General features: G+C 42.2%; 1 protein-coding gene across 1 annotated transcript in view; it reads left to right on the top strand.

Annotated features, from left to right (window-relative positions):
- Positions 1-14,811, top strand: part of LOC126197973 (uncharacterized) — a 162,970-nt gene extending 148,159 nt beyond the window's left edge. Inside the window, exons 3-4 of the mRNA XM_049934685.1 lie at positions 13,532-13,688; positions 14,386-14,811. Coding sequence (XP_049790642.1) covers positions 13,532-13,688; positions 14,386-14,578 — 350 coding nt within the window. The 3' untranslated portion in view covers positions 14,579-14,811. The remainder of the gene's footprint in view (positions 1-13,531; positions 13,689-14,385) is intronic.
- Positions 14,812-15,027: the final 216 nt, after the last annotated feature.

Genomic DNA, 15,027 nt, shown 5'->3' with positions numbered 1-15,027 from the left:
GTTTAAACGCATGCAAGCTCTTGATAGCACACGACAAAATTAAGACCTTTACTGGGTGCCTTTCCAGTTACATATTGATTTCACGTGGGCCATGCGGGGAGCCGAACGTTCGCAAACTGTAGCGGCCAAGCCGACTAGAGTGACGTTAGAAACTCGTTGCTGGGCTCGTATTTCTCGTGGACCCCGTGCCCGGTATCACCATATAAACATACGGTGTCTCCGCACTACATGCGCTAGCTTAAACCTCTCGATCACTAGCTCGCACGCCGCACAGAGCTTTAGTCCGCCGTCTCTAATGAGAGTCCCTTGAATGACATTAATTTCAGTGGCTTCTTCAATTACACTGTCCCAGAGGCCGTTCGTGCGAGCCACGATAAGTGTCGTCGAATCTGATGCGATGACCATCTTCTAGAACGAGCTCAGCTAAAACTGATTTTTCAGTATAGCGTAGGCGACAAAACTTCTCGTGCTCCTTCCTGCGTTGTTCTGCAGTGCACCCTGTTTCGGCCACACTCGCAGGGTATTTCGTAAACACTAGGTGTTGTGCGAAATACCGCATCTTCAACTGGTCTCAGAAACGGCCGGATTTTTGACAGAGGCCTGATTATCGGTTAGATTTTTGCCTGCATTGGGCATTCTTACCCGTCACGTCGTCACGGAAATGCTTAAATGCAAACTTGTTTACTTGCTCCTAGTCGGTGGTCTTCTTGCGTTTCCTACTTAATCACGTCATTCATCTGTTGATCATTGTAGTCATTGTTCCTAAAGTCCTTGATTGGTGATCCACCTCACGGTGCAAGTTACCAGCTTCTGATATAATTGTCGTGGCTCGCTTGTGGGAAAGTCTAATTAAAGAAGCCACGGAAACAAAAATCACTGACAGTACTCTCAATAGATGGTGGCATGCAACGCGAGACCCAACGATCGAGAGGGAAAAGTGGGCACACAGTCGGCATCTAAAGGATGCATTAGCTGCCCATCAGCAGTAATTCAAATTGACAACGGCCAAGAAGTACCATTTTAACCACTTGATGTGGTTGGAAGTCCGCGAATATTTTATTCAATGTCACCGCTGCGACAAACTACATTCTTAGCTTCCCGTGGCCACTGTTCCGTTAAAGTAGACATCTCATCTGCTTTTTGTGTCTATATATTTCGTGCACGTTGTATGTTTCTCAACATGCATCACATAATGGCGTTAACTGAATAAACGTTCTCATTCTGTGCAGCAGGGCAGATGACAGGTTTATAATGGACTCGGCAATTGTCTTAGTTGCCCGAAGCTGGTAAAGACGACGATGTATTTTCTTGTTGCTAGTCACCTGTACCAAGAAAAAAAATCTGTCGTAAAACTATTCCGAAAAAGAATCTTCTTCCACTTGCATTTCATAGTTTTGTGTGTGAGCGCTGAATGGCTATTTTATGTTACTTTGGGGGGGGGGGGGGGGGGAGGAGAGAGAGAGAGAGAGAGAGAGAGAGCTGTGGCTAATCTGCACTTAAACCCGAAGCCTTACCTTGAGCTGTGGAGGTCCAACTTGAAAGTATGCAAAAAAGCTTCTGAGAAGCTGGGAAAGTAGACGTGAGGTACTGGCAGAATAGGCGCTCCGAAGACGATTTATAAGCCGTGCTTGGACAGCTCACGTAATAAGTGGAGGGTCCGCGAAAGGCACATTCCCGAGTTCGACACTCGACCTGGCACTTAGTTTTGATCTGCCAGCAAGTACTACAGTTATATTTTTCCTCAATCCAAAAGATTCTGCACATGTGACTGTTCAATCTTTCACTATTAGTATGTCCGCTCGTTGCACGGCATTCACCAATGTTGCAAAATCTACGTAAATAAAAACTTGAATGTAAGTTTGTTCAAACTCTTAAATCTCAGAACGTTATCCGCAGATTCCTTTCCAGATTTTGACACAACGTTGCTTCCCAATATATGTAACATATAAAACGAAAAAGTTATTACCAAAACTCTCAAAAAGGTCTTAACAGATTTACTTCAAATTTTCACACAATTGTATAGTGAAGTTTCGTATGGACATAATATGTATATTTTTAATATTAAAAAATATATGTGATATATTAAAGGAAATATTGTTACCAAAAATATCAAGGTACTCGACCGATTTACTACAAATTTAACCGTCAGTGTAATAAACGTTTGGCGATGTGTCGTTGTATATCTTTAATGTACGTAATACATATACAGGGTTTTTCTCCTAAGAGTCGCCAGGCGCATTTTCTCTGGTGTTTCGGCAGGTATTTTCAGTTTAGTTTTTACTACTGTAGTACTTCCTAATTTAAACTAGAGGTATGTGATGCTGTAAATATGATTCCCAATTACCAAATCGTGAATACGCTCGAACTAAAAATTTATCACCATAATGTGCAATCCCTGCGTAATAAGATCGATGAAATTAACGTACTATTAACAAGTGAATTTAGTGATATCTCACTGTTATGCATTTCTGAGCACTGGCTTAACCCAGAATTAATCCAGAATACGAAAATAAACAGATTTGTTTTGGCTGCTTACTACTGCAGGAAAAACAGCAAGCAGGGTGGGGTAGCAATCTACACAAAGGATAATGTAGATTTTATTACACTGCCTGACTTAACTAGGGCAAATGTCGAAAAGGATTATGAAATTGCAGCTATAAAAATTACTCAGTTCAACCTGGTTATTGCTACAGTTTACCGATCACCATCCGGGAATTTTGAACTTTTCTTAAACAAAATGGAGTCATTGCTAAATAAAGTAAATAAAATGGATTGTGAATTGATAATCTGTGGTGACTTAATATTGACTTCCTCACGAATAGTGGAAATAGCGAGACCATTTTTGAACCTTGCAACGTCCTACAACTTAAAAGCTGAAGTAAAAGCTGCTACCCCAGTATCAGAAACTTGCCAAACAGCTCTTGACCAGTTTCTAGTCAAGAAGAGTATACACAACACCTCACAAAAATTTTCAATGCAGGTTTTAGTGATCATCTTGCTCAAATATTAAGCATAAAAGTACAAGGCAGTATTATTAACAACATGTCTTTCAGAACAGCATATCGAAGTTATAATCAGAATAATGTAAACTACTTCAACAACTTATTACATAAAGAAAAATGGCTAGGAGTGTACAAAATGAACTATATAAATGAAAAATTCAACAGTTTCATTGATACATTAACCCATTTCTTTGAACTTGCATTCCCACTGAAAACATTAACCATACGGGGGAACTCTAGAACAAACAGCTGGATCACAAAGGGAATAAGGGTTTCATGCCAGAAGAAAAGACTACTTCATGAAATATGTAACTCGAAAAATTCCTCACCTGCAGTACGCGCATACTATAAAAAATACTCCAAAATATTAAGAAAAATAATAAAAGCAGCAAAAATAATGCATAATGATGAAATCATTTAAAATTCAGCTAATAAATCAAAGGCTATGTGGAGTGTTATAAAAAAAGAATGTGGAGAATACAGACAACCTTGAAAAAATATAACACTATCACATAAAAATAAAAAAGTAACAAACCCCTTAGAAGTAGCCAACACATTTAACAACTTTTTCACAGGTGTTGCTGATAATATGTTACAATCAAACTTTAAGAGCACCCAGGCAAATGAGTATAAAATACGTGCATGTAGCTAAAGCAATAAAAGGACTAAAAAATTCCAACAACCTGCAACAATGTTAAAGAAGAGTGCATCAAACCTAATTGAAGTACTCACACACTTATGCGACTGCTCACTTTAGGCAGGCGCTTTCCCCGATGTGTTGAAAACATCAAAAGTTATTCCTCTATATAAAAAAGGGGATAAAGACAATGTAAATCACTACAGACCCATCACAATTTCCTCCTGCATCTCTAAAGTACTGGAAAAAGTTATGTATGAGAAACTTACGAAATTTATAAATAAAAACAGCATCCTATGTAATGAACAACATGGATTTAGAAATAAGAGGTCAACGACAACTGCTGTCTATGAGTGCATCAATTCCATCCTAAACCTGATGGACAAAAAACAGGAAACAATAGGAGTCTTTATTGACTTGTCAAAAGCTTTTGACATGGTGGACCATAAAATTCTGCTATCAAAGCTAGAAAGATATGGTATTCGAGGTCTGTCCAACAAGTGGATCAGTTCCTTCCTTGAATAATCGTATGCAGGCAGTGTGTATCAAGCACGCAAATATTGAACTAAAAACTGTATCTAATCACTTATCTGACTATAAACAAATTAAATGTGGTGTACCCCAAGGATCAGTATTGGGACCCCCTTCTGTTTCTTCTGTACATAAATGATCTAAGCTTAAATCTTGATGTTTTGAGTGCAATCATGCAGATGACACCACGATTCTACTAAAAGGAGACGACAATGAACAGTTACAGCAGACAGTAAACACGGTCACGAAACAACTTAGCAGCTGGGCACAGAGTAATCAGCTTGTAATAAACAGTAAGAAAACCATTGCTCTAAAATTCCACAATGTTCCTAACAAGGACATGTTTATCCCATGAGTCTTTATCAATGACGAACCAGTTGGTAACAATACTGAAACCAAATTTTTAGGACTTTGGCTGCAGAGTAACATCAGATGGAATAAGCATATTGAATATCTCAATGCAGAACTGAGCAAAACATGTTACCTTCTTTGTTCATTAAAATCATGCTGTAGTGAGAAAACAGTATTGAATGCATATCATGCGTACTTTCATTCTCGTCTTAGATATGGGGTCACCTTCTGGGGAAACTCTAAAACAGCTAATAGCACTTTTAAACTACAAAAAAGGGCCATTAGAATCTTGTTTTGGTGCAAGCCTAGAGACTCTTGTAAACCCCTGTTTAAGAAATCTGGTATTCCTCCATTACCATGTGTATACTATGGAAACCCTTTTGTTCTTTAAATTAAATGTAATAGGCAAGATACATGAGCACTTTACCAGACAAAACAGAAACTTACATATGACTCAAATCAGCACAGCACTGTGCCAAAAAGGTACTTTTCACATGGGAGTTAAGCTTTATAACAAACTTCCTGAAAACATAAAAGCTATCACTGAGGTCAATACATTTGGAAAATCTCTTAAGTCATATTTACAGCATCACTGCTTTTACTCCATTGAACAATATTTAAATTTATGAAATGTGTTATATAAATACTTGCGTGTAAAGTGTATTATTGTAACCTTAAATATGCATGCCTTGTAATGACTTTCAGCCTGTATATTTATAACTTGACTTGTCCAATGTCTTATGCATAAGCTGCTATGTAGACAACAGGACCAATAAAAAATACAATACAATACAATGTGTAGCTGAAGTCGGCTCCAAAAAATACTGCTAATGAAGTCTTCCATGCGACACACATTGTCTACGGAACGCGTTGGTCTGTTTCCTGTTACAAACAAAATTTCTTTTAACGCTTGTGTGTTTTCACAAACATGTGCTTTCTCCTTTCTTTTCCATTGAACTAGACTGAGCCACAGCAATACGTGGCCGGGAACATGTAGGAACTGATAAAAAGTGGAAATTGAATCACAAGACAAAGTTGGGACCAGTGTGAAATTTCGTACAAGTATATCAGACTAACCGGAGACAGTGCCAGAAATGTATGCAGCTTAGGTAACTGTAAACGGCTTTTTTTTTTACATTAGAGAGAATAAAGTACTTCTGAGACTAAATATGTAAAATTAAATCATCTTGAATCCACAGACGATTTCGGTGTGTGGAACTGATGTAGGGAGTAAGTCAAGAGAAGTAGCCACATTATTGAACGTGTGCGCATAAATGCACAGCGATATAAGAATAACGAAATTCAGAGGCTTCCACGTGCCATATCCGCGGTCATAAGGCATCACAGATCCCATTTTGATCCAAGCTGTATTAAGCTCATATGAGCGCATAGGGGCGTTTTGCGTTGTCGTAAAACGAGCATCATCGTGCCGTAGAAAGCACAGCATGTTTATAACGGCCATAAATGTGTGCTGGTGGACTGGGATCGGCGAACAATAGTTTGATGGGAATGGCAACGCAAAATGGGTGGCGCCTTCATTTCTACTTCAGCGTTGTGTCCAGTATTATTATTCGAATGTTCCTCCTTTTTGCATGTTTTCAGCTATCGATTACCTATATAAACGACACAAATTTCCTTTTTTTTATAACTGTTGCGTTTCCAGTTTCGAACAACTTTCTAGTCCACAGCTTTATAAGGTCCATGATTATGTAGTTCCTTGTAATTAGGAAGGGGCTTGCACCCTTTGTTTTGCGTAGCACTATCACAGCACAGGCCTACATTGATGTTTTAAGCACCTTCTTGCTTCCCACTGCTGAAGAGCAATTCGGGGATGGCGACTGCATTTTTCAACACGATCGAGCACTTGATCATAATGTACGGCTTGTGACGGAGTGATTACACGACAATAATGTCCCTGCAATCGACTGGCCTGCACAGTCCTGACCAGAATCCTATAGGACTCCCTTGGGATCTTTTGGAACGCAGACTTCGTGCCAGGTCTCACCGACCGACATCGATACCTCTCCCAGGTGCAGCACTGCGTGAAGAATGGGCTACCATACCCCAATAAACCTTCCAGCGACTGATTGAACGTACGCCTGCGAGAGTGGAAGCTGTCAAAGGCTAAGGGTGGGCCAAAACCATACTGAATTCCAGCATTACCGATGGGGGCGCCACGAACTTTTAAATTATTTTCAGCCAGGTGTCCGGATACTTTTGATCGTATAGTGTATTTTTCATCAACCTGTAGAAAAAGCGAGAAGCTCAAATATACTTGAACTGAAAAAAGTACGAACGTTCTCAAAGCTCACGCATGCATATTTTATAGGTTATTTCAAGTATTTAGAGTTAAAAATAAAATAATACGAGAGGTGTGAAACGGCTCAGTCTGCATAGCGAAAAATGTCGTCACCGATGAATTTACGCTCAATTGTATCTCGTAGAAACTCGCATCGAGAAAGTTGCTAAGGAAACTATAAAATTAATTTTATAACATCTGTGACATCATCATTGTATCCTGTCGCCTATGAAAGTTGTTTATTTAAGAGTGTGTCCATGCACGGCAGCGTGCGGGATTTGCGTCTTCCTTGTACAATTCTTGTTCCTACGCCTCGCCGTAATAAACCACGAATGTCCCATTCCTCCCTATATCTTCACACTTGGTACTGTTACGACTAATCACTGCATCTTCGCCCCAGATATATTGTATGCTACACACATAAACTAAACAAGTGCCTGTACTTACTTTCAGGCACCATCTCCCTTAGAGGTCGTGCCAATATACACTCCTGGAAATGGAAAAAAGAACACATTGACACCGGTGTGTCAGACCCACCATACTTGCTCCGGACACTGCGAGAGAGCTGTACAAGCAATGATCACACGCACGGCACAGCGGACACACCAGGAACCGCGGTGTTGGCCGTCGAATGGCGCTAGCTGCGCAGCATTTGTGCACCGCCGCCGTCAGTGTCAGCCAGTTTGCCGTGGCATACGGAGCTCTATCGCAGTCTTTAACACTGGTAGCATGCCGCGACAGCGTGGACGTGAACCGTATGTGCAGTTAACGGACTTTGAGCGAGGGCGTATAGTGGGCATGCGGGAGGCCGGGTGGACGTACCGCCGAATTGCTCAACACGTGGGGCGTGAGGTCTCCACAGTACATCGATGTTGTCGCCAGTGGTCGGCGGAAGGTGCACGTGCCCGTCGACCTGGGACCGGACCGCAGCGACGCACGGATGCACGCCAAGACCGTAGGATCCTACGCAGTGCCGTAGGGGACCGCACCGCCACTTCCCAGCAAATTAGGGACACTGTTGCTCCTGGGGTATCGGCGAGGACCATTCGCAACCGTCTCCATGAAGCTGGGCTACGGTCCCACACACCGTTAGGCCGTCTTCCGCTCACGCCCCAACATCGTGCAGCCCGCCTCCAGTGGTGTCGCGACAGGCGTGAATGGAGGGACGAATGGAGACGTGTCGTCTTCAGCGATGAGAGTCGCTTCTGCCTTGGTGCCAATGATGGTCGTATGCGTGTTTGGCGCCGTGCGGGTGAGCGCCACAATCAGGACTGCATACGACCGAGGCACACAGGGCCAACACCCGGCATCATGGTGTGGGGAGCAATCTCCTACACTGGCCGTACACCACTGGTGATCGTCGAGGGGACACTGAATAGTGCATGGTACATCCAAACCGTCATCGAACCCATCGTTCTACCATTCCTAGACCGGCAATGGAACTTGCTGTTCCAACAGGACAATGCACGTCCGCATGTATCCCGTGCCACCCAACGTGCTCTAGAAGGTGTAAGTCAACTACCCTGGCCAGCAAGATCTCCGGATCTGTCCCCCATTGAGCATGTTTGGGACTGGATGAAGCGTCGTCTCACGCGGTCTGCACGTCCAGCACGAACGCTGGTCCAACTGAGGCGCCAGGTGGAAATGGCATGGCAAGCCGTTCCACAGGACTACATCCAGCATCTCTACGATCGTCTCCATGGGAGAATGGCAGCCTGCATTGCTGCGAAAGGTGGATGTACACTGTACTAGTGCCGACATTGTGCATGCTCTGTTGCCTGTTTCTATGTGCCTGTGGTTCTGTCAGTGTGATCATGTGATGTATCTGACCCCAGGAATGTGTCAATAAAGTTTCCCCTTCCTGGGACAATGAATTCACGATGTTCGTATTTCAATTTCCAGGAGTGTATTTGTTCTTATGATTTTGCGAAAACAACGTATCGTCCAGGTAAGACACAGGCCTATAGTCCTCCGTGTGCAATAAATGCATAATCCGCAAAAACGTAACCTTCAAGGCGACAATAGACACTCATTCCATAAACTTTCGTCCATTGTTACATTTTTTGAATTGAAAAGCTGCTGTTGTGTAACTGGGAAATCTGCTCGCATGCTGACACACTACGCTTCAAACTAGAGCTTTTTTTCTACAGCAAATAAGTTGGTTTCACTGTGCAGCAGTGAAGGCCCACTCATGTTATAAACTACGAGGATCGTTCAATAAGTAATGCCCCACATTTTCTTCTCAGAACATATTTATTGCTAAGAGTCAGAATTTGATGACAATATCTCAGCACATCTCGTCCCTGTCGTATTTTTCTACATAGTCTCATCACGTTCTATGGCCGTACGCCAACGTTGTGGAAGACTGTATTCCCTGCTGGTAAAAGCTCTTGTCTTGAAGGCACAGTCATGTTTTCACTGTATCCATGGCAGAAAGGCCTCCCCGTCGGTCTCAAAACGCTGCAACAATTCAGATGAAACGGCCTTTCTTTGAATGTTGTGTTCGGCTGTGAGCATTCGTGGAACCCATCTTGAGCACCTCTTTGAATATCCGATAGTCTCGATCATTGCAGACGCACTTCCAATGCTGACCGACAACTGTAGAGCCAATTGTCGAGTTGTGATGCGCTGGTCGGCACGGATAATGGCATCCGCACGATTCAGCATGTCTGGAGCAGTGGCTGTGACAGGACGTCTCGAGCGTGGCTGATCATGGAGCTCTGTTTTCTGCATTTCCCGAGGCTGTAACTTTCTTACCCATTGCTCAACTGTACTTCTATCAACTACAGCATCGCCCAACACTGCACACAAACGTTTATGGATGTTCACCACGATTTCTTTTTATGCACACAAGAATTCAATAACAGCATGCTGCTTGTAATGTGAGCCGTATGTAGACCCGATTTTGACGCTGTAACACGGCTCTGCCATCCGCCAGAACCGTTCGAACCGTTCGAAACGTCGCCGGCGCACAGAACGAACATCATATGGGAAGCACCAATAAGGACATTTGAGTATTTATATTAATGGCTTTTTAAAAATGTGGGGTATTACTTAGTGAACGACCCTCGTATGAAAGGAAACGTTTGAGGTCGGTGATTTCCATACCTCCTGCTAAAATGATTTCTGGCATAGAAAAAGATCGTCCAACAACGTAACTGCTCATTTTCTGAGTTACAAAGGACGTCGTTCAGAATGAGATTCGTAATTTGACATTAACGATGTAATATTTTCATTCGCAGGCAAATATTTCACTCTTTACAATCGTTATTCTTGTTCTTCCGTGATATTCAAACTTCCCTCTATCGATTGGGTCTTCTCTCTTCTATGGAGTAAAGTACTTGATGCTTCGTTGACTGCCATCTGGTGAGTTCCGTGAAGTTATTCTGTGTGGTAGAGGGTGTTATATTATAAAAATTTGTCAAGTTATTTTTCCAGGCTATGCAGCAGATGTTAAGTCTCGAACATTTCTATCCTTAGTCCTTACAGCCCGGTGTTAAGCCTAGAAAACATAGTGCACTCGCACAGAACGAGAGCACTCAGATGAGCTGTCGACAAGGGCTATTTGGCGGAGCAGAGATAAAGCACTAGATTGCCGCGCGATTAGAGGGGCAAGTGACGGCAGAAGACAGTTCTGCGAGCCGCGTCACATGCGGCGTGGCGTGCACATTGTCTGAACAGACGACCGCTTCTCAGAACAAACTCCAACACGGTTAAAGCTCAGCGGAGCAATTGTTTGCGGTGAATCATTGCGAAACACTGTCTGCAAGCAATATCAGTTCTCCACACAGGTGTCCTAATAATACAAACGATGGCTCTCCCGTAGTGGAACAAATATGCTTTTCCTGTAAGCAGTTCAGATTTCCTTTGCCAGTTTCCCAGCAAAGAAGGTTGGACGATTATGGAACCTCACAAAAATGCTTGAGTATTAACTTCTAATGGTCTGGGTTGACAGTCATGAAGAATACTCGCCGCTGAACGGAAGAAGCATTTGTTTCACAAATGCAGTTTCGGCCTTTGCACCATTTTCAGGAGCTGCAAAAGATTTTGCGTTAGCACATGTCACACTTTAAAATCCTCAGACATGTATCCATGTCATGGTCAAAAACAAACCTTCCCACCTTACAAATACATTGGATGAGTGCGAAGCTTTGTACATAATTTTACGTAATTTACGCGCGCGCGCGTGTGTGTGTGTGTGTGTGTGTGTGTGTGTGTGTGTGTGTGTGTGTGTTGGGGGGGGGGGTGTTCCTGCCTTGTCGGATTCCTATATCCAGGAAAATGGTGTACCTCAGGGTTCCGTCCTGAGTGTCGTCCTTTTTGCTATCGCCATTAACCCTATCATGGCCTGTCTCCCATCGTGCATCTCCGGCTCCCTTTTTGTTGACGATTTCGTCATCTATTGCAGTTCTCCACAGACCTGTCTCACTGAGTGGTGTCATGATCATCTTCACTCCTGGAGCATCGACAATGGCTCTCGCATTTCCACTGACAAAACCGTCTGTATGAATTTCTGGTGACACAAATGGTTTCTCCCACCATCTTTACGACTTGGGCCTCTTGCCCTTCCGTTCATTGAAACTCCTGGGGCTCACGCTCTTCCCCTGTATCTTACCTGGTATCCTGCTGTACGCGGTTCCTCAATGTCCTGTGTGTCCTCAAAGGTACTTCCTGGGGTGCCAATCAAACCAGAATCCTCCATTTGTACCGGTCCCTTGCAATTCGAAACACTACTATGGGTGCTTTGTTTCTGGGTCTGCATGCCCATCCCTTTTATGTCGTCTCAACACTATCCACTATCATGGCATCCGTTTGGCCACAGACGCCTTTTAGGCTACACCACCCCGGTTGAGAGTCTGTATGCTGAAGCTGAGGAACTACCCCTGTCCTATAGCCGTGACTTTCTCCTCAGCCGGTATGCATGCCGTTTGTCTGCCATGCATTGCCACCCATCCTATGCTGCCTCCTTTGATGATTCCTTTGATCACCAGTATGGGGCTCGTCCTTATTCTCTGTTACGTCCTGGAGTCTGCTTTCAGCACTTGCTAGGGCAGCTTAACTTCACATTACCTACACCTTTCCCAGTGGGTGTGAACCCTTCACCACCTTGGCTTCGTGAAGCACCTTGGCCTTCATTCCCTTCCTAAGGACACAAGTCATACCTCGCTCCTTCGCCTTCAGTTTCATGACCTTCACGTGGAACTTCGCAATAGTACCTTTGTATACACTGGTGGTTCTTGGACTGACCGTGGGGTCGGGCGTGCCTTCATCATTGGCACCTGTGTCTTAGAATATCTGCTTCCGGTACACTGCTCAGTTTTTACAACTGTGATCAGGTCACAGAGTAAATCTGGCGACATGGCCTTCTCAATTGTCACCTGCTCAGACTCACTCAGCCTCGAAAATATATGTGCGCTGTACACTGCCAATCCCTTAGCGGAACGGGTCCAGGAAAACTATCACTTGCTCACTCTTGGTGGAGCCAGTGTGATGTTTCTGTAGGTTCCTGGTCATGTTGGTCTGCCATAAAACGTGGCTGCTGCCAAGGCTGCAGTTCTCGTACCTCAGCCCACTAGATCCTATATTCACTCTGATGATCTGAGTTGCCCTCTGTCAGGAGGTGGTGTCCCTTTGGCATTGCCAATGGTCCTCCCTTCATGGGAATAAACTCAGGCTTATTAAGCCTTTCCCAATGGCTCGGACGACCTCCGCTAGGCTCTCCCACCGGGAAGAGGTAATTTTAACTAGTCTGCATAATGGGCACTGCCTTTTTAGCCATTGTAGCGGTGCTACCCCACCACTCCGTATGCATTGCACCCAAGTTTTAACCGTTGTCTGCTTCCTGATGGAATGCCCATTTTTTAACCATTTATTGTCCTGCTTGGGTTTGCCATCTGAATTATCGACCGTTTTAGCAAATGATGCGCATGCTGCTGATCATGTTTTACTTTTCATCTGTCAAAGCAATATGGCAAAGGCCACTTCATTTTCAGTTTTGGACCTCCGTTTCTGTATGGTGTCGTTTGTAACCCTTTCTTCATGTGTCTGTTTTTATCAGTCCTCCCTTATTTCAATTGGGACTGATGTATAGTCATTTTTTAACTTCTGTCTTCATGTTCTATAGTTTTGACTTAGGTGTGTATGACCCCAGTTGTTTCTTACTCCCTAAAGCAAAACAAAACAAAACAAAACAAAACAAAACAAAACAACCAAACCACATCTTTACAGTGGAAACTTTGATAATGATATTGGATGTCAGAATTCAGTTGTCTTTTCATTTGAATGATAAGTCAGATCATGTAGGAGTGATGTTTTGTGCTTGACTAGCCATCTAGACAACAGCTGTTTGACATTAACATAATTCACCTTCAGCACATCACAGGATCTCAATTAACATAGGTTGTTTATTTAGTTAAAAGATTCTCAGGGGAGTAGTCACTAATGTAACAGAGACAATATTTTACTCTGAATTAATAATAAACTTTGCATCACTGTGATTTGACCAAGTTATTGAAACTTAATCATGTAGCATATTTTGCATTTACAATAATGATCGGCAGTAAAGTTTAAAGGAACAGTCATGTAAACAGTGAACCACTGACACACTCAATGAGATTTGGACAGTAAATTGGAAGTGCTAAACACTAAAATTATAACTAATATTGAGACTTTGTTTGTTTCTTTGCTTACATATACTTTTTTTTGTTCCAGAAACAATTGGGCCTGAAAGAGAGAGTACAGCCACACCACTGCTGTCCAGTGCAGAGGAGCTGAACTCTGCAGCAGTGCTGGCGGGAATCATCATTGGTGTTCTACTGACCGTCTCACTCCTGTTCTCACTTGCTCTGCTAATAGACTGCAGAAACAGGTCTGAATTTTTCAGTGAATATTTCCATCCATAAGTTTCTTTTAATCAAGGAAAATGTTTCTCGTGTGTAAATGCATCAGTCGGAAAGGTTGATAACCATAACGATTTGGATTTTGAAATTCTCAGATTTAAAGATTTTCTTCAAAGACAATGTATGAAATTCATTCATTTCCAAAGCACATTTGTGCACACATTCAGTTTAGCCATTGAAAACTATCTAAAACCGGTGCCCTGCTCCAAATATTTCTGAACCAAATTCATCTTATGTCCATGTGATGTCTGGTGGTGATCCACAAACCAATAAAATTGAGGTAAATAAAATTATCCAGAATCTTGTCCTCAAAACTGAAAACACCTTATGGGGATCATTTCATACACGAGAAACATATTAAATGTTAGTCTGGCATGTATTTCAGATGCTTTTTTTTTTCCCTCTAAATTTTTCAATACTCCTTCTTTCTAGTACATTTCATGGTCTCCCAATTAAAAATTGTCCTGCTAAGAGTTTGTACACTTTATTTTTGTTGTAGGATCAAGCTTTGTTGTTTTGACAACAAGGGATGGTGACAGCAAAGAACATACAAAATATTTGCTTCACATGAGTAATGCTACTAAACTTCACAGAAGTGTATATATATAAGAAAGGTTTATGCTTTCCAAATAATAGTAACACTGAATTTAGTTAATGTTGTTGCAGGAAACGAGAGGCATCTAAGCATGGAACACCGAGGAAAGTACGGGTCATTAGAAAGTTACCAGTGCTTATTCCTGGTCGTAATGTGAATGGAGATGCTCTCGCCTTTGTTAACAAGATCTGTACTGAGAACTCCATGACTTCACCAGTTACATCAGTTGCACCTGTTTCATCTGCAAGAGAAGAGATCTGTTAAAGAAAAGCCATTGAACAAACCAAAAATTGTGCTTTTCAACCAGGCAGTTTGATAAAAAGACTGAAATCAGTGAGAATTTCAGATATATTTATTATATCAGTTGATATACAGAATTTTATACATGTACATAAAATCTATATAATTGTTCCTTTATATTTTTAAGCATTTTTAAAGAGATGTCTATAATATGCTAGTCATTCCTAAAGAAAATAAATTGTTTAACTTACACTAAATTTGTTTTGTTTTGTTTTATAATTGCTCAAATGCTTAGAAAATGCTACATGTAAAGACTTGGAAGTTATGACTTCTGATTTTGGTATATGTTGATAGTTAAATTAGTTCTGCCGGATGTCTAAACCAAAAAGATTTTGACCAGTTTTCGACAGCATCTTTCGAGGATGACTGTTAGTCCATTGGTATTATTCTTAATTAGCTGTGATCTCAATGAC

Source organism: Schistocerca nitens, chromosome 1, assembly GCF_023898315.1.
Source record: "Schistocerca nitens isolate TAMUIC-IGC-003100 chromosome 1, iqSchNite1.1, whole genome shotgun sequence".
In the NCBI taxonomy this organism is placed as follows: Eukaryota; Metazoa; Arthropoda; class Insecta; order Orthoptera; family Acrididae; genus Schistocerca; species Schistocerca nitens.
This window is presented reverse-complemented; position numbering and strand designations above follow the sequence as displayed.